The following is a 27,335-nucleotide window of genomic DNA, read 5'->3' as shown; positions in this document are numbered from 1 at the left end:
GTTTTTTTCCCTGCTTTGGAGGTCTCTGTTGCTTGAGCAGATTATTATTGAGACACACCGCAAATGTTTTTGTTTTTCTATGTGTGGATTTTGGTGGTGTAGGTTTAGTGGGACTATGTGATGAGTGTAGTGTGGTGCAAATGTTTACCTTCTCCTCTTGACTATCAAGTTCAGTCTTGGTTGGAGAGAGCTTTACTTCCAGTTTGGCTAGATAAGTGCATCTCTCACAGGTTGCAGCGTTGGGGGTGGTAGGAGGAGAGGATTGACTGTGTACATGAGGCAATTGCTACATTGCCCCAAGATGCCCAGATTCATCAGATAGGAGAGAACACTGGGTGGTGACCCTTGGACATGCCTAAATAAAAAAAAAATTTCCTCTAGACAAGTGAGGAAAGTGAGTACAAAAGCTGTTCTTCTCTAAGCAAGTGAGGAAAGTACCAAAACTGTTTTCTTCTAGGTAATGAGGAAGGGTGGAGTGCTGTAGTAATTTGTAGTTTATTTAGTGCTTACAACAAGTACTGAACAAGTGCTGAGCATGGATAAGCAAATTCAAGTGCTAAAACTAAGAATCTGTATCTGGATCTTGTTGCAGATAGGCTACCTAGTGCTTACCACTCCCACAGATAAGCTAGAAGCCTTCCCTCCAACACAGAAAGGCTTGGGGGCACAGAAGCTTACAAACAGTCCTGGATAGAGCAAATCTGTATCTGTACTAAACTAGTTACAGAGAAGGTGGGAAACAAGCGCAAATGCAGGCTCTTAAACCAGAAAGTTGAAAGAGATGGAAAAACTGCCCAAATGGCCAATAAACTACAATTTCTGGGCCAGAAACAACTCTTGTGGTAGATAAGCTAGAAGGCTTCCCTCCAACAAAGAAGGGCTTGGAGGCACAGAAGCTTATAAATAGTCCTGGATACAGCAAATCTGTATCTGTATTAGACTACTTACAGGAAAAGCAGAAAACAGGCTTGGAATTTATATATATATTTATCTATGGATCTAGGACGTTTGCTCGAATGAGCAAACGTCTGAATCCATGATAACCAAACATACTTTAACGAAAGCGCTTTTATCGAAAAAGCGCTTTCGTTAAAGCGTAACAAAAAAAGAAAAAAACACTACATTAACATTTTAGCACCCCCCATGTGCCCCCCACTCACCCCCTACTTTAATATTCTCCCTCCGAGACTGCACTGCAGTGTGGAAAAGGGAAATTTCCCTTACCCGCACCGTAGTACAGCCTTGGCAACAGGCATACTTGCACAAAAGTGCTTCTTCGGTGAAAAGCACTTTAAGTATGGTGGTCGTTTGCTCATTCGAGCAAACGTCCGGAACCCATATATATATATATATATATATATATATATATATATATATATATAGGCTTTCTGAAAAAGTTTTCTCTGTATTAGAAAGAATGAGATAATGACAGTAGCAAAAACACTTTAAACGCAGTACAAGCTGTGCAGCAATATTAAGGCAAATGCAGTTTAAATAAATGCAGATAAGTTAAAAATGACAAAAACAAGTTTATGAAAAATCAAATAAGTAGTGGTATTATTCAGGTCAACTTACAGTGAATATGAAAACAAGAAGTTATGTACTCACCATAACGTTCGATGTATGTAGTCCATCTCGCCTCACATTCTTACCCATGGGTTCGGAGCAGAATATCAGCTTTGACTCGGCCAAACTTTTATAGCTCGAAGTTTTCTATTGGCTGGGCTAAGCAGGTATCCCATGCTGCACTGCTCCATATCCCCAGATCTAGTTTGCTGCGAACACTCATTCATACCCCATGCATAACAACATCCGGATAAAGAAGAATAAGCTAAAAGTGAAGGGAACTCTGTAAATCAGACCTAACCTCCAGATCCTCCAGGGAGGGTAAGTAAGAATGTGAGGCGAGATGGACTACATGCATCGAACGTTATGGTGAGTACATAACTTCTTGATGTTATGTAGTCCAATCTCGCCTACACGTGGGACAGTGTCCCTAGCACCTACATCCTGGGAGGCTCATAGGAAAATACTCCTGAGTACTGTGGAACCAAAGGACGACCTGCCCCTAGATACCACGTCCAATTTGTAATGAGTAACAAAATGTGTGAGAAGCCCAAGTAGCTGCAGCACAAATATTATTCATCGACAATCTGGCTTGATAGGCTGTAGATGTAGAAAAGTACAGTTTTGTACCTACCATAAATGTAGATGTCCGATAGATATGCAACTGCAGTCATAACATATGGGTTGTCCTGCCTCAGGCAGCCCTCGGTCGGCCGGATTCCAAAGTCTGGGTCCGACGTCGGCTGATGTCGCATTTCTCTCCGACGTCAGAGCGGCTGGAGTACATAAGCATCAGCCGACGCCATTTTCTTCAGTGTTTCTTGCCCCAGATGCCAGGTGCCCTCCAAGGAAGGCTGTAATCAAACTGGAAGACAAAAACAGGATTCCAGACAAATAAGTAAGCAATAAACAGATACACCATAACAGATATCCCCAGCTAAGAGAAACAGGGATAGGAGTGGACCCAAGGCATAGAGGGGTATGGAGGGAGGATCTGACTGCAGTTGCATATCTATCGGACATCTACATTTATGGTAGGTACAAAACTGTACTATGTCCTTCAAGAATGCAACTGCAGTCATAACATATGGGTTGAATACCATAGCTTAGCTGGGGGAGGAGGAATGCTCTAGGAAAGAGATGGTGTGGCGATCAAACCCTGCAGGACTGCCTAAGCAAAGCCTGCTCCGGATCTGGAATATAAAGGGAGATTGTAGTGTTTGGAGAATGTATGCACGGAGCTCCATGTAGCAGCTTCTAGAATGTCTTTTGTAGGCACCCCTCTTAAGAATGCTGTAGAGGTGGCTGTAGCTCTGGTGGAGTGTGGTCTGACATTGTCTGGAACATTTTTCCCATGGAATGAATAACAAAATCTGATGCAATGTCTAATCCATTTTGAAATAGTCTGTTTGGAAATTGTGTTTCCTTGTACTCCAGGGGCGTAAGCTACAAAAAGCTGATCAGACTTCCTACTGGTCTTGGTTCTGTCCAGGTAGTAGCGAAGTTGTCTGTGAATGTCCAAGGTATGCAACAGTCTTTCCCCTTTGCTCTCAGGATTGGGGAAGAAAGTAGGCAGGTGAATAGCTTGATTTAAAGAAACCCTAGATACCACCTTTGGCATAAAAGTAGGGTTGGTTCTTAAGGAGACCCTGTCTCTGTGAAAGATTTTGAACGGTGGTGTTGCCATTAGGGCCTGTAGTTCCAAAACCCTTCTTGCTGAGGTAATTGCCAACAGGAAAGCTGTCTTCCATGATAAAAATTGTAAGTCCACTGAAGCTGCTGGCTCAAAGGGGGGTAGAGTCAGTTTTTCTAGGACAAAGTTGAGGTCCCAAGCTGGCACTGGAGCCTTTCTTGGTGGCTTAATATTCTTGATTCCCCTGAGGAATTACCTTACCAAAGGATGTGAAAACACAGGCGGATCAGTGTTATATCTAGCCGAGATAGCTGAAGCATGTATCTTTATGGAAGAATATTCTGTAGCATATCTGCCAAATATTCCAGGATGAGTGGGACATTCAATAATGATGCATCATGTCCCTTGCTGGTATTCCAAATGCTGAATCTCTTCCATTTTGCTAAGTAAACTTTTCTGGTGGATGGTCTTCGAGCTTCTGTTAATATCCGCTGAACTTCCTTGGAGAGAGATAGATTGAGGTTATTCATGGGATCTCCCTGGCTGTTAGCTGCAGTGTCTGAAGGTTTGGATGCACTGTTTTGAAATTGTGTTGAGTCAAAAGTAAGGGCCATTGGGGAAGGGCCCACTTTTTGTTGTGACATATGCTCCGTAGTAGTGGGTACCAGTGTTGTCTTGGCCAGTCTGGAGCTATTAGGATCCCCTTGGGCCTCTCTGCTTTGATCTTTAGTAATACTGTGGTCATCAGTGGCAGAGGTGGGAATGCATAGATTTTTAGAAAGTTCCAGTTGAATGAAAGAGCATCTATTTTCCAAGCTTGTGGATGGTATGTCCTTGAACAGAATTTTTGTAGATGATGGTTGAGGTGGGAGGCAAATAGGTCTACTTCTGGCCTGCCCCATGTCGAGGTGAGTTGTGTGAAGATTTTCGGATGTAACCTCCACTCGTGTGGATCTATGAAATTCCTGCTTAGGCTGTCCGCCAGCACATTGTCTTTACCTGGAACAAACTGGGATTGCAACTGTATGTTTAAGCTCAGTGATTTTTCCCAAAGATTCATTGTCAGTCTGCAAAGGGGATAGGAATGGGTGCCCCCTTGCTTGTTTATGTACCACATCACAGTGGTGTTGTCTGTCCATATCAGTAGATGGCCTTGCTGAAGTTGTTGTCGAAAGGCCTCGATGGCATGCATTACTGCCAGCATTTCCTTTTGGTTTATATGCAGATGTGTTTCCTTTGGAGACCATTGTCCTTGTATACATCTGCCCTCCATGTGCACCCCACATCCAAGGTCTGAGGCGTCTGTGGTCATGGTCTGTGTTATCTGAGGTTTTTTGAATGACATACCTGTGCTTGCCTGGCTTACCGAGGCCCACCATAGGAATTCCTTTTGTAGGCATGGAATGAGTGGTATGGTTGTCTCTAGGTTGTTGCTGTGCTGAGACCATAGGCTTTTTAGGTACCATTGAAGCTTTCTCATGTGTAGTCTTGCTAATGGAACCAGGAGAATGCAGGATGCCATGTAACCCAGGGCCTGTAGGAATCCCCTTGCAGTCATCTGGGTGAGTTTTGCCAAACCTTTGAAATAATGAGTTAACTTCTCTTGCTTGTCTTCTGTCAGGTAAGCCATTTGAGAGGCTGTGTCTAGATTGGCTCCTAAGAAGGTTATTTGCTGGGATGGCTGAAGTCTTGACTTTTGGAAGTTGACTGTGTATCCCAGGAGCCTGTAGCAATTGTATGACATAGTTCAAGTTTTTTGTCAAAATCAATTTGTCTTCCGCTTGTATGAGGCAGTCGTCCAGGTATGGGTAAATTTGGATCCCCTGGAGCCTGCAATGAGCAATTACTGAAGCCAGGCATTTTGTAAATACTCTGGGCGCAGTAGATAAGCCAAATGGCAATGCTGAGAACTGATAATGCTCTGGCCCTGCAAGAAATCTGAGGTATCTTCTGCAGCTGTGTCTGATAGGGACATGCAGGTATGCCTCCTTGAGGTCCAGAGTAATCAGCCAAGACCCCTTGCCCAGCATGGGAAGGAGTTGCTGTAGAGTCAGCATTTTGAACTTTGGTACTATGAGAAAAGTGTTTAATGCGGACAAATCCAGTATTGGTCTCCATTGAGTTTCTTTTCTTGGAACAAGGAACAGTCTTGAGTAAAACCCCTGGCCTTGTTCTTGTTTTGGAACTCTTTCTATTGCTTTGATCTGAGCAAGCAGAGAAATTTGCTTGATAGCCTCTGCCCTCTGGTTTTGTGGTAGGTTTGGCATGCCTTGTTTTCTTGGTAAGGTATGAAAGTGGAACCTGTAACCTTGGTCTATAATGTCCAAAATCCATTTGTCCTTTGTCAATCTGTGCCAATTGTCTGAAAACAGAGATAATTTTCCCTCCAAGGGGGCTTCTATTTGCTCCTTGGTCAGCGGAAGTAGAGGAAAGTCATTGAGATTGTCCCTGTGGGGCAGGGGAGACCCCTGTGTCACTTCTTTGGTTTGCTGGTTGCCATTGTCATCCCCTGTAAGAACCTCTGTATTGTCCTCTTCCTCGGCCACGCCTGTTTTTACCCCTTTGAAATCTTTCAGGATTAGGAAAGGACCAGTTTTTAGAAGGCCAATTCCTGCTGAATCTGGGTGGCTGAACCTGGAGGACTTTAACACATCTTTAGCATTAGTACCAAAAAGCTTGTTCTTTTCCAAAGGTGCATCAAGAAGTTTTGCCTTAACATGATCTGGTAGAGGTTGTTCTTTTAACCATGCATGTCTACGAATGACCGCCCCTGTCATAGCTGCCGTACATGAAGCTTCCAATGCATCATATCCACACTGCAGAAAGTGATTGCTGACTTGCTGAGAATTATGTACAGCTTCCTGCAAAGACTTCCTGTCTAAAGGTTCAGGAGAGGCCAATGTTTTCTGTAAATCACCTAACAGGTAATCCTGATATTGAAACATATGAAAGAGGCAATTGAGAGCTCTTCATAGATAAAGCAGTGGAGGTGTAGACCTTTTCCCCCCATCTCTCTAATGACCTGGCTTCCCTGTTGGAAGGCAAGGGATTTTTGGAGGTGGATGCTGAAACCCCTTTAGGTCCCTGAGAAATAGTTTCTAAATCAACAGCATGGGCCCTAAAGAAATGAGAATGTTTCTGGGACCCTATAATATCTGTCTGGCTTGGCTGGAGCAGGAGGAAGAGTATCCGGGGTAACACTGGAGTCAGAGTACAAGTCATCCAAAACATCAAGCACAGGAGGTATAGCCAGGGGCCTGTGTTTAGGCTTTTTAAGGAAGGTTCGAAGGCGCTTTCTGGAATCAGAATATTCCTGGCCTTGCCACTTAAAATGTTCCCTCATGGTATGCAGAACTTCCCCAAAAGAAATATCCTCAGGAGGGGAGGCCGAGGGGATGGAATCCTCTGCATCAGAGTCCTCACAGGTCTGGAAGGGCTCTTCCTGGCCATCAGAGTGAACAGAGTCCTCAGAATCTTCATCTGAAGGGATAGGGTCAGAGGGTTCAGCCCGGGGCCTCTTATCAGGAGGAGGCTGTGATCCTCTCTCAGGATGGGCCTGTGAACCTCTAATCATGGAAATTAAGTCTCCGGCCATAGTCATGATTTGTGTTTCAGGAGTAGGCTGAGGTAAGGCCTTAACAGTAAGGTGCTTGGTCTTGCTGGCTGCCTTAGCACATGTGTAGGCCTTAATAGACATGGACATAGGAGGCCTAGCAGCTCCACGTGCAGGAGTGACCTTATCTACAGCAATGGTCTCGGGCATTTCCTCGGTTTCAGCATCCGGAGGAAAATCTATAACTGGCGTCTGTGTGGCCTCCGGTATCAGAGGTGTCGGTAAAGTGGTGTCTTCGGTTCGAAGCGGTGAAATAACCGTCTCAGCGGGAACCAGAGCACTCGCAGTAGGTTTTGGCGTGGAGTCGGTGGAAGACGTGGGCCGAGGATGTCGGTCCCGGTCTTTTCGTTTCTTAGGAGTCTGCGATGTTGGAAGTTCCGACGGCATTGTATAAGCAAATTTATCGCCGAAAAAGTCTTCAGCGAACTCCGCCCGGCGCCTAAGAGTGCGCTTATTGAAGCGAGCACAGGCGACACAGGCCGAGACGTCGTGGTCTGGGCCAAGGCAAGGAAGACCGTAAGAGTGGAAATCCTTATGAGGTATTTGTTTACCACAAGACAGACAATTGTTAACTTTTTCAGTAATTTCTGACATCGGCTGAGGCAAGAAAGGTCCCCAACGGGGTACTTAGCTTTTTTGATGACTTTGGATTCGAAGAATACAGGAGCTGACCGACCGGCACTTGCGAACTGCTTCTGCTTCGGGCACCGCGCGGCAAGAAAGACTGAAGAAAATGGCGTCGGCTGATGCTTATGTACTCCAGCCGCTCTGACGTCAGAGAGAAATGCGACATCAGCCGACGTCGGACCCAGACTTTGGAATTCGGCCGACCGAGGGCTGCCTGAGGCAGGACAACCCATATGTTATGACTGCAGTTGCATTCTTGAAGGACATCAGCCCGAGTAGAGTGAGCCTTGACCGGAAATGGCATGTCTTTTCCTCCTGCAGAGTAAGTGAAAGAGATGCAACTGGATATCCATCTGGATAGGGTGATTTTGTAGACAGGGGACCCAATTTTGTTTTCCGAAAAGGAGACAAATAGTTGATCAGATTTTCGGATATCTTTTGTTCATTGCAGATAGAAACGTAACTGTCTGTGTACATCCAATTGATGAAACTTAAATTCTGCCTTGTTTGAAAAATGGGAAAAGAATACAGGCAACTCAATAGATTGATTAAGATTAGATACGGACTCCATTTTAGGAAGAAAAGAAGGGTTTGGTCTAAGACGGACGTGTCCAACCCGCGGCCTGCAGGCTGCATGTGGCCCTCAGAGCTCTTCCATGCGGCCCGCGACCCTCAAGTCCAAATTCAACATTTTTCTCTGTTTTTTTTTCCGCACCTGCGACCTTTAACCGCAATATTGTTGTGCGCATGCGCAAAACACAGCCTTCCCGTTTAGTTTTTTCACGTCGACTAGGACTTGTGTGTTCCCGCCAAAGAGCTGGGCTGTAGGGTTTCTCGTTTGCGAGGAAGACTAATCTGTTGTTGGCTCTAAACCGGACATAATCTCTGACCGAACTGTATTTAAGCAGGTAAGTTTAACTACCAGAAGACTAGCATTTATAAAGTAAGTTTTTACTTTTTGCTTGGATTGAATATTCTAACTGTTTAACATCAGTCTCTGATTTCAGCCTTCTGTCCCAAACTACTTTTGGTTCTGTCCGACTCCAGATGTCTTACTTAAACCAACAGATACATATGTTTACCAACATAAATTTACAATACCAACTGCTTCCAAGGCTGGAAATAATAAAAAAAATAAGGTGCACAATGAATCATCGGTGGACTGGTTACCCTTCCCGCCCTAGTGCTCGCCCCTTAAGGGTGCACACTGCTTTAACCGCTTGGCACGCATATCATCTGTAGGTCAAGCCATGTAGGACATGAGGTGTACATTCTTTTCGCCCATTTATTACATGAGCTTTTGAATTAGAAAGCACATAACGGATCCAGATGGATTGCTGAAATAGTACAGAGCTAGCGATCGTGGCAAGAGTTAGAAGAATGGGGGCCTTTCCTTTATTGAACATACTGGGCATGAAGATCACTCCACCGCCATCCCACTATCATATTGTGTAAAATTTGGGGTTACTCCTCATTTAAAAAAATTATCAAGCTTGTCCTTTACTAAAAGGTTTGGTCAAGCTCAACAGTTTTCGTTCAGTCAGTTTTAGGATTGGCCATTTGGTTACGTTCACAACTGCAGAACTTGGTTAATTTTTCTTGTTTATTGCTTGAGTTAATTATTTCTCCTTGGTCTGTTTTAGGTTTTACGTCAGTCAGGTCAAAAGGAATTTGAAGGAGGGGTGGCTATTGTATGAAAACTGGTGATATTTTTATGAAGAGAGGATTTAATTTTAGGCAATGCCTCCTTGCTTTATTTTATTCATTTTTTTTCTATGCTTTGATTACCCACTGAATCCAGTTAATGGTGACAGAAGAGCCAGACCTATCCCAATAGATATAAACAGTGGGCACATTTTTTCACTCCTGACCAATCATAGTAGTAAAAGAAATAAAGATGAGAATCATGATTTGCAGTAGTAACAGTTTGTCACCATCTTGTGAAGCATCACAAGTAAGGATATGGGCCTCAACTAAAGTGTAGCTTTTGCTTTGGCATTTGTATTAAGTAAAAAGAGAGGTTACTTTTGGCAGGAAGGTACGAGGGGACAGTTCAGAGGTAGTAATAGTAATGTTCCGATTCTGGCTTCTAGTTTAGAAACTGGTAGACTGGTAAAATTATGGTGTGCACATGCTGGTCTAAAGTACACAATGATATGGAAGAAAAAGAGTGAAAAATTCTAGAAGCATTCAATTCAGTAAGGAATGACAGTGATTCATATGAAGACGTTTACAGGAGGAAAAGGCAGCAGTCACCTGTATGACCTTTGCAGAGATGGCAGACAGTGAGCTTTTTAGCTACGTAGTAGTGCTGTTTTTACAGGAAAGAATTACGTTTGAACTGATGCAATTTTAGAGCCACTTGAAAGAAAATCTGCATTAACTGAAGCAAACAAAGATAGATGGAAATGACTGTACGCTTTTCTATGGGGAAATATTCTTATGTTCAAAGAACAAACTCTTAAGGCAATGAAAAGGTCGTTGAGGAAAGTTTTTCATTTTAGTGCTTGTGGATACATACACAAAGAAGGAATGAAGGGGTCATTGGGGAAAATGTTTCAATTTGGTGCTTGTGCAATGTGCATACATATACAAACCCGGCTGAAGGGGTCATGGGAGAAAGTCTTTCATTTTGATGCTTGTGCAAACATAGACAAACCTGATTGAAGGGGTCATTGGAGAAAAGGTTTCATTTTAGCGCTTGTGCATACATAAAGTACTGAAGGGGTCGTCAGGGAAAATGTTTAATTTTTGTGCTTGTGCATACATGGACAAAGTACGCAAGGGATCCTTGGGGGAAATGATTCATTTTGATGTCATTTGGTGGTGCTTGTGCATACATGGACAGACTACTGAGAGAGTGGTTAGGGGAAAATGTTTAATTTTTGTGCTTGGGCATACATGGACAAAATGTGCACTTAAGAGATCCTTGAGGGAAAGGATTCATTTTGATGTAATTTTGTGTTTACTGTGCATCCATTATTTATCTGTTTTATCTTCTATTTTTTTGTTTGGTAACTGGGCAGTAATGGAACTGGGTGATGGTCTTTCTTGGGTCTAAGGCGGTGAAGAGGTCATTGGGGATTTCAGTGCTTGACTGTGCACACATGGACAATGCACTGAATGGGTCATTGGGGAACATGTTTAATTCTTGTGCATACTACTGTATGTATAGTATGTTTATCAGATTTGTAGAAGACTTTGTGTAAGTAGCACGCCTATTGACATGCTCCATACATGTGAGCAAGGTGTCTATCCAGGCACCCAGGCAAGTGGGGCCTCTGAGAGCTCCTATTACAGTAAGATCTGTTATGTTTGAGGAAGTTCTGGAAATTTAATTCTGAGGTGCTACAAAAGAAATGTTTTTTTGCAAACTTTGATACATTGCTTGCTGTAGGTCCTAAGTTAGAGGACTCTGATGCAGGCTGTAGCAAGGCATATATTTGTGTAAATATATTTATATATCTATTATGTCCTCTAAATATATATATATATATATATATATATATATATATATATATATATATATATATATATATAAATAAATAAAATACACACATACATACATACATGTGTGTGTAATTCTTCAGAGGCTGAATTTGATCATGTTTTCATAGTGTGCTTGATGAGTGAAAGGCAATTGGACCTGTACATCCTTTACTTTCTTCAAATTTAAAAATAACATTGGAAACCGAATATAGACAAGATGTGGTTCAAAGCAACCCTGCCTAAGGACCGAGTGCGGTGTATTACCTAACGCTGCATACAGGTCTGACTTTTACACTTTGCATATGCCCCTTGTATTATGTTAGCTAACTGGTCTGATATTGGCCGATTTTGTAAAACTAATGGGTGACTTAGAAATATAACTTGTAGCACCGTGTTGCATGAGTATGCAAATGCCGTAAAATGATTTTAAAAGATGTTTTTTAGTTGTCTCTTGAATGGAAATGTTCTTTGAACATTTCTATCTTTTTAATGAGATGTTTGGGATGATTGTATTCTTGACCTTTTAGATTTCTATCACTTTTGCTCAATGAAATTTGATTTTCTGAGTCTCTATTGGAGCAAATGTTCTAAAAAGCCCTAGGTCACATATGCCTGGCAATGTTTGATTGTCTGTGGATACAAGTGCATTTTTTCAGTTATAGCTTACTTTTATTCATGCCGGTGTTCAACCATAAGCAGTTACATGTTACAGCATAACGTTACCAAAAGTATTTTGTAAACATTTATTTTATTTATAATGATGCTGTGTTTAATTCTATTGTATATGGTTATATCAATATTACTTTATTTATGGTAACTTATTTGGTACTGCAGAACACAGCTTTTGAGTTTCTCATTCGGAGTTTTAAAAAGTCAGTGTTTCAAGCTGTTGCAGAATGAAAGGATCCATCACAATCTGAGCCACATTTTTTAATTTCTATGTTACATAGTACGGAATACCCACTAATTAAGAAAGGAGAGCATTCCCAAAGCTTCAAGCAGGAGTATTCTAATTTCAGCATGGATGGATTTAATTTTTATTAGCAGATAAAACAGATCAGGGCTGGGAAAGTGACAGCCTCATTTTCATTTCAAGGGATGGTTATAGGTTAGATTAGATTTAGAGGGTTTTTTTACTATGTTGTGGACATAAGTTTAAATATAATAATTTATATATCAAAGTGGAATACAAGTGAAATTTTGGGTTTCTAAAAAGTCACATCTACATATCTTATTTAGGTTGAACAGAAGACTGTTAAGGGAAGGCAATATTCAAGTTTTGGGATTAATTACTACCTTTGTAATTACTTGGTGAATGTCAATGGTGAGTAATTTATTTTGTAGAATATTTTCTTTGCTTATTTTTGCCCCCATTGACGGTCAATTACCAGGTCCTATCTGGTCAAATTGGACAATTTATTTCCTGTTATTGGAGTGAGGGTTAGTTCGGATGTGCCAGCATTCCAACAGCTATCAGGGGTGGTTTTGAGATTTTTTGTGCGTCGCCCCATCCAGCCTACGTGCACACGTGTGCACACACACACACACACACACACACACACACACACACACACACACACACACACACACACACACACACACACACACACACCTTGAGATTTAATTTATATACAAACACACATACACTCCTGGGGAAGGCTGGCACAGGTTCACTAGTTATGCCCCCTTCTGCCCAGATTATAAGGTTGTAATCACTGCTATCAACCATGCTTACTTATCGGCTACTATACGGCCTTCACCAAAGGGTGATCAATCCTACTATGTGATGTTACTATTATCCAAATGGTAAGTGTGACCAACAGTAAGGCTATTGGAGTGGACTATAGTGTCATTAAATATATATGCAAGTACTGTAAGAGCTTAAATAAACAGACCAGCCACAATTAAAAGGTTTAAATATATTTAATAATAAATAAAAAAATAAGACAATATTGAATAACTCAGTACAGTGACAGATTTCAGAATCGCAGGAAATATTTTACAACATTGCAAGACAGTCTCAAATAGAGAAGACATCTACAAATCTTACTATATTCCTATTTATCCCTAAGAGAGGTTACTTATCTCTCAGAAGTTTGGCTAGAACTGGAAGTCATAAAACAGTTAAACACTTTTACATTTGAAACCTGTAATGTTTTCTGTTTCCAGACAATAGAAAGAACTTCTGGCTGTAGACATCCTGTCTTCTTGCTGAGATAAACACAATCGTAAAACAATTCACTTATTTTCTTAGAGTTTGCAAGTTAAATCTGTATGTTCCAACTTCTACCATTAAAGCACACATCTGCACAGGTATTTAGTTTATACACATTTCTGCTCTTTTCCAGCAGGGTACACTCTGGTTACTTTCTTGAAGCTCAGTACAAAACACAGTTCAACACACACTTCTGCACCAGTAGTTTAATGTACACATAACGTATAGTTTTCTTACATTTGTAAGACAAGCATACAAATCATATTAATATTCACAAATGACATAGAATTATGTACAAAATTCCATCTAGCTGGGCTGGCAGCCTCAAAGCCGCTTTCCTCAAAACGCCAAAAGGGATGATGATGCATTTTTTGGCATTCAGCTTGCGGCAATGTTTCTGGCACCAGTCATTTCTTTGGGGGAGACCCTCTTATTCAGAATTGTTTTATTAAGTCAGTGATGTGAATTCTTTACTTTACTGAAAATGTGTTGGCTTATTTTTGTGGATTATAGTACTGTAGGACTGCTAATGTTGACATTTTACCTACTTGGATGGGTGGAGTGGTTTTCCCAGTGTGAATTGGTAGTACTGTGGTGAATTAATGACAGTGGCAGTGTGTGCCAGTTTTTTCTTTGCGAGTGAATGAGTTTTCTTGGGTAGCATGCAAAATAAACAGTGTCTAACTTGATGGTATAGCTCTTATTAGGTTATTGAAAGCTACAATCCTTGTAGCAGTAAGAAATTGTTATTACATGCTAACCATACATGTTCATAACTATCGCAGTCCATCTGAATTTCATGAATTATATGAAGAACTTTTCAAAACGCTCAGTATTACTGGCACAAAGTATAGACCAACAGTCACAGTAAATGTGATGTGCTTAACGCGTAATGTCTGTTTTGAAGACTAATGGCATTAGTACAACAAATGAAAAAGTGCCTCATTGGCCCTCCTCAAATGCAATCTGGACAACTGGATGGGTAACTGTAAATTCACCCCAGGGGTTCCCCACCTGTGTCTCTCCTGCCTGGATATTTTTGTGTTATGTTGCGGATGTAAAATGCTTCCTCCAACACCATTAACATATACTACAATTACGGATAGTTTTAATTTTTATTTCCTTATTTTTTTTAATGTAAATTGTTGGCCATTGTTTTAAAAATTATAAATATAACTAGGAATAAAGTAGTTAATAGTAGTTGCTCCTTTTTTACTTTTCAGCATGGCTTCTGCATCCTGCCAAAGTAAAGTAAGTATGAAAAGAAAAATAGCGGATGAAAGGAGAGTTGTTCAGGAAAAATGTTGTTGAATCTAACAATAAAGCATTTTGCTTACTATGCAGAAAAGTGGCATCCGTTTTCAAGGACTACAATTTAAAAAGGCATTATATTCAAATGCACCCCAAATTAAGTGAATTGCAAGGAGTGTGCCGTAGACAGAAAATAACTGATTATAAAATAAATCTTGCATTCCAACAACAGCTGTTTCGAAAAATCAGCTTCTCAGCCGGATTCTTTACTGAAGGCAAGTTATGTTGTAGCAAATTTAATTGCGAAAAAATCCAAGCCATTTGCCAATGGTGAATTTGTTAAAGAATGCCTTGAAAGTGTAGCAGACATAATTTGTCCTGAAAAAAAAAAAAAAAAAAATCAGAATTTTCTAAAATTCTAAAAAAAAGTTTACCACACCAGACAATCGCAAGGCGTGTGGAAGATGTAGCCAAATCTATTGAAAATACTTTGGAATCTCGGTGTGCAACTTTCAAGTTTTACTCCACAGCTTTGGATGACAGCACTGATGTTACAGATACGGCACAAATTGCCATATTTATTCATGGTGTTGACAACGATTTCAGTATTACTGAAGAACTGGCCTGTCTGGTTCCACTGAAAGCATACCTCCCAACCGTCCCGAATTACTCGGTTTTTACAGAGTTTTGGGGTCCAAATGATGGGGTGCCACGATTCCCGAGTGACACCCCATCATTTCCGATTTCCAATTTATTTTTACATTTCGCACTATTTTGCTGACATCATCACGCACGTGATGACGTCAGCGCTGTCGGTGCTACCAGCCTATCGGAATTGAGCTCTGCTCACATTTCCAGCTGGACTGTTCAAGTGGGCTTTTGTTCAACTGCTGGCTGGGCTGAAAAGCCTGAAAGGAAGTTATGCTGCTGCTGCTTTCGTCGTGGAGCCTGTCGTTTTATGTGGAGCTTAAGGTGTGTAAGCTAGTTTTTCGTTGAAATGCGTTTGGAACTTGCACGTTAACCGTTAATGCATACTCTCTTGCTCTGCACCTGATCTTGGCCCTTGCTCCATGATTATTTTCTGTGTTCCAGTTCCTATTTTTTTTTTTTTTGTGCCGGCATTGTATTTGGTATTATTAAACTGACTGCAGGTTACCACTTTAATTGTTTAATCGGAATGTGTGTTAACGGTCAGTGTTGCCCTTTTTTGTGTTCGCGCAATTGAGGAGTTCACATTTTAAGTTTTAAATGAAACCAATAGACTGGCGACAAGGTAAGAAAACAATGTAGGCTGACTTCCGCATGCATATGTATCTTCTAAAGATGCAGGCTAGCTAGTAATGACAGCAGGATTGCAAATGCACATAAAAGTTTTAAAACACTGACATTTTGTTTTCTGGAATGCACGTTAACCGTTAATGCATACTCTCTTGCTCTGCACCTTATCTTGGCCCTTGGTCCGTAATTATTTTTTTTTGTGCCGGCATGGTATTTGGTATTATTAAACTGACCGCAGGTTACTGCTTTAATTGTTTAATCGGAATGTGTGTTAACGGTCAGTGTCAGCTGCTTTCCGGTGCTGTTCCAGACAGCATGATAATTGATTTATTGTGTTATGGTCTGTAACTAAATTTTGTATGAATGGAGGGCCACACAGCTTGCTGGATGATGGAAAACCCTCTAAAACCATTTCCCAAAGGCTTGTTCAACCGTCTGGAGCTGCTGCAGTTTAGTCATTCTCCAGCGGGTTGAGCATTCCTCCATCCTCAGCAGTTAGTTGGTCGTAAGTTACTTTATAACCCCCCCCCCCCCGCACTGTCACCCACTGTGGCATTATGTTTGGAGTATCTTATCTTGGGAAAGGTTGGATAATGTGCTTGCTGCATTCACAGATATTGAGTTATACAGACAATGAGGCCCAAAATGAGATAGCCAATTCTGAAGTGCCAACAAAATAAAACTTAACACTTCAGCTGTGTGTGTTCTTCTGTATTTGGTGTAATAAATGAACTCCTTACCGAAGGCTTCGGTCTGTGTTTTTTTTGCCTAAGCCTGATCAGCACCTTTTTGCTTGTATGGTGTTTATCGAACTTTGTCTGGAGAGGATGGCGCTGGTTTTATCCTCCAGTTTTAGTTTCAGTTTTGAAGAACTGCAAACAAAATAAAACTTACTTTTTAGCTGTTACATTACACCCCCTCTCTAGTACTTGGTATACTTGCCTAGCTTTGAGAAATATTTGCAATTAAAATTTTCCCTTCCAACTTTTGAAGATTACCTAGGTCATTAGTGTTTGCAGTTTTGGCTCCTTGGCGTCTTGATAGTTGAGATTTTATACTGCCACCATCATACAATTTAAATGGATGGTTTTCAGCATAAAAGCTTTACTAGGAAGAGACAGCTGTTGCTATTGACCTCAGTCATTAAAATTAATAAAGTGCCAGAAGACAGCATAAACAAACAAAGAATGAATGGATTTACATTCCACTTGATCTACAGACAATAGCAGTATACCAACCATGCAAAGGATTTGACTGCAAAAATGAAAGAAAGTAGAAGCAAAGAGGAGGAAAGAATTAAGGTAAACTCAATAATAAAAATTATGCAAAAAAAAATACTGCAAAGTTCTTATCTGCATTTGTTCAACAATTCAGGCATTTGTGATAATTTAGAATTGTAATTTTAATTCTGACTACTAAATGTGTGTGTGGAAGTAGACTTTTTTGATGGAAATGTTCTGAACTGGGCAGTTTTGTCATTATTGGTGCATGCATTTTGTTTCATTGCCTACCGGAAAAATGTTCAAACAATAAATTTAAAATGTGCTTCAAGTCTAGCAAGTGTGCAAGTGTATTATACAAGGAATATAATTTAATAAAGTCAGGAAGGTGTATCAAAGAATACATGCATGTTTCTTGTTTTCTGTGCAAGGGGCCTATGATTTAAAAACAGCTCAAAGGTAATATTTATCCACCACTGGCCCACTGTGGCCAGAATGCATTTTCTTTGGATGTGGTGTGGGTTTCAGTGCTGTTTCAATGAATGAGAGAAGTTTTAATGCTAAGTCTATTTTCATTGTGAGACAGTATTGCTTTGTTTAGCAGATATCTGTAGTGTTTGTGCATTGTGCTATAAAATGTAAAAATAAAATCCAAATAATCATTGTAGAAGTAAAGCAGTATGCACATTAGTGTTTATGGTAAATGGGACGAAATAGCCAGGTAATGGGACACTGGAATGGCTGGAGGGGACTCTGGTGCCATATTTTAGTTGTCTGTTCTTCAGTTTGCATTTGAAAGTGGGTATCCCACAATTCCATTGGAGTGGGTGGGGTTACATAATGATGTATGCAAATTGTATGTTAATCAGCATACAGATTTGTACCTAATTTCCATAGGACTTGTCCAGATTTTTGATGTTTCCAGGTTGAGAGGTATGACTGAAAGGTACAACAAAGTCTGTTGATCTGTACAAGGCAGTAAAAGAAACACTGGCAAGATTTTCCTTGACCATCGAAAACCTGTCTGGCATAGTAACTGACTGTGATCCAGCTACGGTTGGAAAGAAGGAAGGACTAACAACACTGATGGAAGAAGATGCAAAACAGATCAGTAATGTGCGTTTCATGAAGTACCACTGCATTATACATCGAGAAAATTTGTGTGCACAGACTTTAAAAATGGAAAATGTTATGAATGTTGTTATTAAAACAATACATTTTATAAGATCCACAGGATTAAATCACCGCCAGTTTCAGGAGTTTCTGAATACTTTGGAAACTAGCTATGGAGACATTGTGTACTTTACTGCAGTGAGGTGGTTAAAGTCATGGAAAAATGCTAAAAAGTTTCTATGATTTAAGAAATGAAATAAAGTCCTTTATGGGGTCAAAAGGAAAGCCTGTACCCGAATTTGAAAATGCAAACTGGATGGCTGATTTAGCCTTCTTAGCAGACATCAGTGCTCATTTAAACAACCTGAACCTGCGCCTCCAAGGTGAAAATCTACTAATAAATGACATGTTTCAAACAGTGATGGCATTTGAAATGAAACTGAAATTATGGCACTGTCAGATTAAGAATAATAACTTCATTCACTTTGAAACACTGTCTGAGCAAAGCCACGTAAAAACTGAAAAATATGCTGCATTACTTAGTTTATCACAGGAATTTGAGAGTAGATTTCAAGATTTTAGAAAACACCAACAACAGTTCAGTATATTTGCTACTCCATTCTCAGTTGACATCAACATGTTGCCTGCAAACCTGCAACTGGAATGCATAGAATTGCAGTCAGACAGACAACTTATAAAGAGAAATGCATGCAAGTGTCTTTATTGGACTTTTATAAGATGTACCTGCCTAAAGAAAAATATCAGTCACTTCATGAACATGCCCTGCTCATGACATCTCTGTTGGGGAGTACATACATTTGCGAGCAATTTTTTTCTTGTATGAGATGTACAAAAAATAAAATCAGAACGAAAATTTCAGATGAGCATCTTGAAAATACTCTCGCATCGCCACTACCTTTTATCAAAACAGATATAGATGCACTGGTATCACAAAGACAATCTCAGTGTTGACATTAAAAAGGTTATGCTCACAATGTTTGATTATTACACAAAAGAACAATCTTGACTTGATAGCCTGAACTTCCTGAAATGGAAACTTTAAAAAAGTATAACAAGAACTATGACCAATACGTTTGAATTCTGCAAAGGTCTGTGCCTGGCTGCACCCTTGTGAAAAGGTTTCACGAATAAACATTGCCACTACTAATAAAGTTAGTTATTTGTTGAAATTTGTAAAAAGTAAAACACTGGAAGACCCCTTTCAAATTTTCAGCAAACAATGGGAAAAGACTCAAGTTGGAGACATATAGTGAGCTAAAGAAGTACAAAAAGGTGTCATCTGATGATGCTATGCCTCATTGGGTGATGTGTACATGTCGTCAGCTGAAATGTGCACTCATGGACCTTCTTTCATCTTCAGACCAGCCTGACCAGACAGCAGTGCAAAAGCAAGAAATATTGCCAGATGTAGTCATGTCTTGAATAATTTCAGAGACAGATTCCAAAGCTAGAAATGTGCCTTTCCAAAGGGGTGCTCAGTTTGAGAATACCACTGATGAACCTTCTTTCATCTTCTGACCAGCCTGACCAGACAGCAGTGCAAAAGCAAGAAATATTGCCAGTGCCAGATGTAGTCACGTCTTGAATAATTTCAGGGACAGATTCCAAGGTTAGAAACAGAATACCTGAACACTTTGGACAACATATGGACATTAAGGACAAGATGGAACACATGGACATCTTTAAGAAACCAGCAAAGTGAGAGGTATGATCTCATACAAATTGAAGGGTTCGTACCTGTTTTTTTTTTTTTTTTTTTTTTTACAAATAAACTAAGATGTTAGAGTTAACTGTTATTTTAAGAATTAGAATAAGAATTTGAATTTTTGGGCAAATATTATGCATTTATTACATTTATTCATTGTTCAAATTCACCTACAATACAGCCAGGGGGGTCGACTTTGGTCGCCCGCGACAGCGATACAGTTAACTGTATGATATATTTTACATGCGGCCCCAAGACAATTTCTGTTGACTTAATGCAGGCCCTGCAAGTGAAAAGGTTGGACACCCCTGGTCTACGAGAAACCCTGTCCTTATGGAAGATAAAGTATGGAGGTTTGATAGAAAGGGCTTGAATTTCTGAAACTCGCCTGGCTGAAGTGATTGCTATTGAAAAGGCCGTTTTCCCGGTCAAGAATTTCAAATCACAGGTAGCTGCAGGCTCGAAAGGTGGTGAAGTAAGGGCTTGTAGGACAAAATTTAGATCCCAGGGCATGATAGGTTCGGAGACCGGAGGACGGAGTAAGAGAGTGCCCTTCAGGAAAGCCTTACAGAGTCTGTGAGCAATCAGACTAGGCTCATTAGCAACATGAAAGTTAGAAATCGCTGCCAATTGAACTTTTATGGCAGCCGACGCTGAACCCTGATGGAAAAGCATAGACAAAAACTCCAAGACTGAAGCAATCGGGGCTGTGTAAGGATCAATTCCTTGGGTATGCGCCCAAATAGAAAACCGCCTCCACTTGCTAGAATAAATCTTCCTAGTAGAGGGCTTATGAGAGGAAGATAAAATGTGAACTACCTCAGGTGAAAAGTGAAGAAGCCTAACTGACGATGGAAGTGGAGTAGCCAGGCTGTCAACCAGAGGGTCATCGGAGAGGGGTGGAACTGTCCCGACATGTGGCAGTAAATCTGGTTGTGGGTCCAGAATCCAAGGAGTGTCCACAATGTAGGGTTGGAGAAAGGGAAACCAGACTTGACGAGGCCAGTGTGGAGCAATCAGAATCATTCTGCTTCCTAAGGATTGCGCTTTCTGAATCAATTTTGATAGCAAGGGAAATGGAGGGAAAGCATAAAGCAGACCGGAGGGCCAACTGTGAACTAGAGCGTGGGGGGAATCAGCGTGACGTAGCTGCTGCATTTGGCATTGAGGGGGCTGGCAAAAATGTCGCAGCAAGGCTGACCCCATCTGCTGAAGATTCGTTTTGCAACTAGACGATTCAGGGATCACTCGTAAGGCATCAGAATAGCTCTGCTTAGCCTGTCCGCTATCACGTTGGACTTCCCCGGAATGTGCGTTGCCACCAGAAACCGTTGGGAAGATACTGCCCGCTGCCACACTCGCATGGCCTCTCTGCACAGGGGGTAAGATCTGGTTCCCCCCTGCTTGTTCAGATACCACAACACTGACATGTTGTCCGAGTGTATTGCAATCGTTCCTAGAGGTAGAAAGCTCTGAAATGCCTGCAACACAAGTAGCACCGCTCTCATCTCTAGGACGCTGATATGCAGATGTATCTCGTGATCTTGCCATATGCCTTGGACTGTCCTGCCGAGATAATGCCCCCCCCACCCCATCTGGGAGGCGTCCGTGGTCACTGTGGTAACTGGGATGGGTGGAACGAAGGGTTTTCCCCTGTCCAGATTGTTGGTGCAAAGCCACCAACTGAGATCCTGTTTGCATCTGTCCGTGAACAAAATAGGGTGAGAAAGTGGAAGCTTTTGGAGAGACCATTGAGCAAAGAGGAGTCAATGAAGAAGTCTCATGTGCAATCTCACTAGAGGGACTACCATAATTGTTGCTGCCATGGTGCCCAGGAGTTGAAGATTCCATCTTGCCTTCGCTTTCCTCAGGGGCATCAGGACATACACCTGTTGCTGTAAGACTCTGAGCCGTTCCTGCAGTAAAAATGCTCGCATTCGAACAGTGTCTAATTCTGCATCTATAAAAGTGACACGCTGTGAGGACAACAAGGCAAATTTTTCCCAATTTAGTGTTATGCCCAACTGTTGACAGAGAGTGATGGTAGCGTCCCTGGTTTGGATTAGTAGATGCCTGGTGGGGGCGGTAAGGAGCCAGTCTTCCAGATACGGAAACACTTGGAATCCTTGACGTCTCAAGTGAGCAGTCACCACCGCCATACACTTGGTGAACACCCTGGGGGCTGTGGTGAGACCAAGGCAGGGCTCAAAACTGGAAATGACTGGCTCCCAGCCGGAAGCGTAGCTGACTCCTGGATGCCCTGTCCATTTTGACATGATAGTAAGCATCCTTGAGGTCGATGGAGCACATCCATACCTCCCTCTCCCAACAATGGGAGAATGGATTGTAGTGTGACCATACGTAACTTGGACTTCTGTACATAGTTGTTCAGTTGGCTGAGATCTAATATGGTTCTCAGGTCCCCTGTTCTTTTCGGCACCAAAAAGAATCTTGAGTAAGTCCCTAATCCGACTTGGTCTGAGGAGACACTCTGGATGGCTCCCTTTCCTAGCAGCTTTAAAACCTCTGAAGCTGCTTGATCCCTTTGATTGGGTGGAATGTCCGGGATTTTCCTGAGTGAAGGGGGGGTCAGACGTAAAGGGAATGACATAACCTCTGGAAATTATTCGTAATACCCATCAGTCCTGGGTGATGCTTTTCTAGGCTTCCGGGTATAACGATATTCGACCCCCCTACTGGCTCCGGAGAAGCACAGCCGGGCATTCCCTCAGGAACGAGAGTACGGAGAACCGCGAAAGGAATTGCGGACTCCTGAATTGCGGGGGCCCCCTCTGCCTCTACGGCGGCTTCTCCCTGAATAACCTCCCCCTCCTCTGCCTCTGGAAGGAGACTCACCTTGTGCGGCAGGAAAAACCTCTGTGATTTTTTTGAACCACATCTAGAGGGAAGGGAAAAACGGACCCCTACAGCAGACAGGGTCTTTCCCTCTTGTTCGCATCTGGTGAGGGTGTCTCTCACTTTGGTTCCAAACAAAGAAGAACCATCAGTGAAAGAAGACTTGAAGGCCTCTGCGAAATGACAAAGGCGCATCTAGGCTTGCCTTCTAAGGGCGACTCCTGAGCTTGCTGCCCTACTCGCTCCATCGGCTGTGTATAAAATGAGCTGCATGGAGGAGTTGACGATGGAATTGAGGGTAGACACCTGGGCATTAACCGTCTGGGCCACTGCCTCAGGAAAGTTACCCGCCAGAGTATCTCCTAACTCCTTGAGGAGATCTCTCTGGAGCAGAGTAAAATGAGAGAGATAGTTCAGCGACTGTAAGGTAAAGGTTGCTGACGAGAGTGTACGCTTCCCATACCAGTCCATGGTCGACTCCTTGTTAGGAGGATGGACAGAGGAAGTAGTCTCTGCTACTTCCTTCTGAGTGGCCGCCACCACCATGGCATCCACAGGGACTCCTCTGGACAAAAACTCCTTACCCGGGGGAGCAGAAACTTATTGGGATGCCTGGGTATGGGTTCCAAAGATTCATGTTTTTCCCACACCCTCTGACAAATTAAATCCAGGAGCTCGAAGGGTGGTGACATCCAGGAGGCGGAGGGCTGAGCACCAATAGGCCTTAAAGAAGACCGACTCCTCCTCGGAGGGAGCTCTGGACGGCCAGTCACCTCTTTGTTTCAATATCTCCCGGATGTCAGAGAAAGAAACATCATCAGAGGATGACTTGGGGGATCCCTCCGATTCCTCGAGGTCAGTATCCGAGGGGAGAGACTCATCCTGGGAGTCTATGTGCTTCCTCTTGCACGTTTTCTTTCTAGGTGCTCCCCAGGTACGAATGCTGAAGGGCCCTCAAACTTGGGGACCACTCGTGGGGGTATCCCTAGGCCTTGGTGCTCCACTGTCTACGGATAGGTGGTGATCAGAAGCTCTCACCGGAGTGGTGGGGGACAGAATGATCGACCCGCATGATGTAGCTGACGATCTGGCCAGCGCATTCCGCATGGCCTCAAAGGTAGCCCCCCCCCCCTGAGTCTGAGCACCGGCCAGCCTCTGAGACCATGACAGGAGTCGGGGTTCCTCGAGCCGAGGCACCGAGTGAGAGACTCGGAACAGAAATATGTCCCGAGATGTCCCCCTCGGGCCCGACTGAAGAATCCCGAGTCCCGAACCCCGTGGACGGAGCCGACGGGGTCGGAGCCAACATCGGTACCGATAGGCCCGGAGGGGCCATTGGAACTGACCTAGGAACAGGAACACTCTGGCTCTGAAGACAGAGATGCACTCGGAGGAGGAATGATCGAAGAAGGTGTCGGGACGGGCTCTGGAGCCGAAAACAATTTTGCCAAAACCAGTGACTGGAGGAGCCTCTGCACCACCCTATCAACATCTGAAAGAGTCCTGGAGGATTTGGAGGACAGGGAGGGAAGATCGAGATCTCCTCTCAGGTGAAACTGGTTTAAGACTGGACGATTGGCTCCAAAGAGGTTCTAATATAATTGGAGCTGACGCCGGTTCCATCAACACCGACGCTTCCTGCGGCCCAGAGGACAGTGGAGCCGAGGAGGTCGAAACAAGTTTTGTGACTTTCTCCTGTGGCTCCGAGGAAACTGAAGGAGCCGGAGAGCTCTTCTTTGACTTAGAGGACTTAGATTTAGAACTGGGAAAAAAATCCATGGCCTCTTCGAACGAGATTTTCAAGAGTCCCTTACTTAGATTTAGAACTGGGAAAAAAATCCATGGCCTCTTCGAACGAGATTTTCAAGAGTCCCTTTAAAATCAGCTTATTTTTTCTTTCTTGGAGTACTCTGGGACTAAAAGCATGGCAGAAGCTGCAGGACTCCTGCAGATGGATGGCTCCCAGGCAATAAACACAAACTGAATGTCCATCGGTGATGGACATCTTGTAACCACACTTAGAGCACTTTTTAAAACCCGAAGGTTTGTGCTCCATGGAATCCTTGGACATTTTTCAACAAGTATTCACAAAAACCAACATAGCACAAGTCACTGTCTGACAAGAAAAGACACAGACATGCAAGCACACAAAACACGGGAACAAGTTTTGTATACCGCACAGCGCACACACAAACCTAGAAGGAACACGTACTGAGACAATAAAGGCCAAAAACCTCTAAAACGGTTTTAATGACCACGAATACCAAGGGGAAACAGACACTAAAACCTCTAACTTAAACGGTTTTAGCGCGAACAACACAGGACAAGAGGACTAGGTCCTCTAACTGAAACGGGCCTAGCCCGAATGAACAGTTGGCGGGATACCACAAACACACTACCGAAAACCAATACAACACCAAATAGACAATAGCTATCAAAATAGCTTTTTGTTTATAAGTAGTTTTCTCAGAACAACAAGAAAAAAGGGTACTTAACCACAGCCAAGAGCGAGACCACGTCCGAGCTACACGAGCGGCAAACGAGATCTGGGGATATGGAGCAGTGCAGCATGGGATACCTGCTTAGCCCAGCCAATAGATGACTTCGAACTAGAAAAGTCTGGCAGAGTCGGAGCCGAACCCACGGGTAAGAATGTAGGCGAGATTGGACTACATACCATTAAATGTTTCTATACACACTCCATGCAACATGAAAGAAGACAATGCAACTCAAAGTAAATACTTACCCATATTGTGGCGCTCCAGTTTTAATATCACCAATTGTGACATGAACATCATCGTCATCATCATCATCGTCACTGTCACTTTCACTATCATCTTCATCTTCAGTTGCTTTCTACATATTTGACAAAAATTTTAAAGATTAGTGCAAGAATATGGTTTCAATTAACAGACAGTACGGAAATCCAGAACATAACATGCAAACATGCAATTCAAGCTTGCAAAATATTCTGTTTTAAAGGGTGATAAAAATAATGCAACTGTGTGTTTTATCTAGACGCACACACTGATAAATATGTGTGATATTCGGTACACATTTATCTCTGCATTTACATATATAAAATAGATATACATTTATAGAGAGACACACAGACATATATACTTATATTAAAACACAGACAGACATGTGAATAACATTTATGTGCACAAGTGCACTAAATTTTTCCTTAAACAAAATAAGGATATGCATCTTGTACACTGTGCTAATCATGAATAAAGTATAGTTGTGTAAAATCTTACCATAACAGTAGATGTCCCTCTCTTCAATGTTACAGTATTCTTTCCTGAAAGGATATCTGCCATGGGTAGCCCAGTGTCAGGCCAGTATACCAAAGCTGTAGGATTTTATAGACTTTGTACATCATGCATATGCTTCCCACTCAAGGTGTGGGGCATAAAGGTGATGTACATACCTCAGGACTGAACAGCCCCAAGGGGAACAGACTTTGGGAAATAGGAGGAACGTGTGCATCTAAATGGAGAAAATGTAAGGGAGCAAAACAGAAGAGGAGGAGAGAGGGAGCAAATACTTCCAACACTGAAGGAGGTCATCTACTGTTTTGGGAAGATTTTACACAACTGTACTATGTCCCTCCATATCACTGTTGCATTATTCTTCACTAAAGAGAGAGCATACGAAAGTTCCAGAGGAAACATGGAATGAGGAACGCCCAGAACAGCCCTCAAGAAACCCATGCAGGATAGCTCTGGCAAAGCCAGCTCTTGCTCTGAAAACATCCAACTTGTAATGTTTCGTAAAGGTATGAACAGAGGTCCAAGTAGCAGCCACAAGGATAGAATTGGTATCCAAACCTTTGAAAAGCAGCACCAGAGGGAGCCACAGTACAATAAGCCTTTAAAGAGATAGAAAGGCTTTTTCCATGAAAGGAGTAACAAAAAGAAATGGCCTTAGAGATCCATGCAGAAATGGTTGGCTTAGAAACAGCCAAACCTAGAGATCTAGGATGAAAGAAAACAAGAAGTTGCTCAAACTTGCGAATTGCCTTAAGTCTTTACCTAAATCACACCTGAGCTACCTATGCAAATCCAAGATGTGAAGAACCCTTACACTTGCAGACTGCAGAAAAGGAAAACAGAAGGTCAAATAAATAGACTGAGAGACCATTCATTATCCACCTTGAGCATAAAAGAAGAAATAGTATTAAGAGACAACCTGCCCCTATGAAAAAATTAAATAAAAGGGGGAACAGCCGTACTTTTAGCTAAAGTAAGAATCAAAAGAAAAATAGTCTTCCATGTACAAGGAAGCTGAAGCTTCAAGCTCAAAAGAAGCCAGAGTCAATTTTTCAAGAACAAAATTAAAGGCCCCAGGAAGGTGGAAAAGGCTTCCTGGGACGTCTGATATGAAGGACACCATTAAGAGCTTGCTTGACCTCAAACCTAGAGGCCAGAGGAGAAATTAATAGTTGGGCCAAATGGGAGTCACCAACAAGATTTTGGGGGGAATTCCCGCTCCATCTTGAGAAGGACCCTTAGAATTACGGAAAAGGGAGGGGAAGGAAAGCGTATAAAAAGATCCCCTTCTAGGAAAAAGATAGGGCATTCATCTTACAAGACAGAGGACTTGGGGACTCTGTACAGACTTACTTCCTATTTTTTGCATCAAAGGGGAGGCAAAAATCTGCCCGAGGAGTACCCAGTGATGGGCAATGTCCTGAACACATCTCTGTGAAGCATCCATTCGTAAGCCTGTGTTTTAGGTCTGTT

The 27,335-nt window shown here is 42.2% G+C and overlaps 1 protein-coding gene across 3 annotated transcripts in view; it reads right to left on the bottom strand.

The window, feature by feature from the left end:
- Positions 1-27,335, bottom strand: part of FIP1L1 (factor interacting with PAPOLA and CPSF1) — a gene marked incomplete in the record, with an annotated part of 1,650,449 nt that overhangs the window by 1,539,177 nt on the left and 83,937 nt on the right. For all 3 annotated transcript variants that reach the window (XM_044061425.1, XM_044061426.1, XM_044061427.1), the window contains 1 exon segment: positions 25,334-25,443. In XM_044061425.1, the coding sequence (XP_043917360.1) occupies positions 25,334-25,443 (110 nt within the window).

Source organism: Protopterus annectens, chromosome 2.part0, assembly GCF_019279795.1.
Source record: "Protopterus annectens isolate FY-2018-M chromosome 2.part0, PAN1.0, whole genome shotgun sequence".
Taxonomy (NCBI): domain Eukaryota; kingdom Metazoa; phylum Chordata; order Ceratodontiformes; family Protopteridae; genus Protopterus; species Protopterus annectens.
The sequence above is the reverse complement of the archived record's forward strand: the minus strand, read 5'-3'. Positions and strand labels throughout refer to the sequence as shown.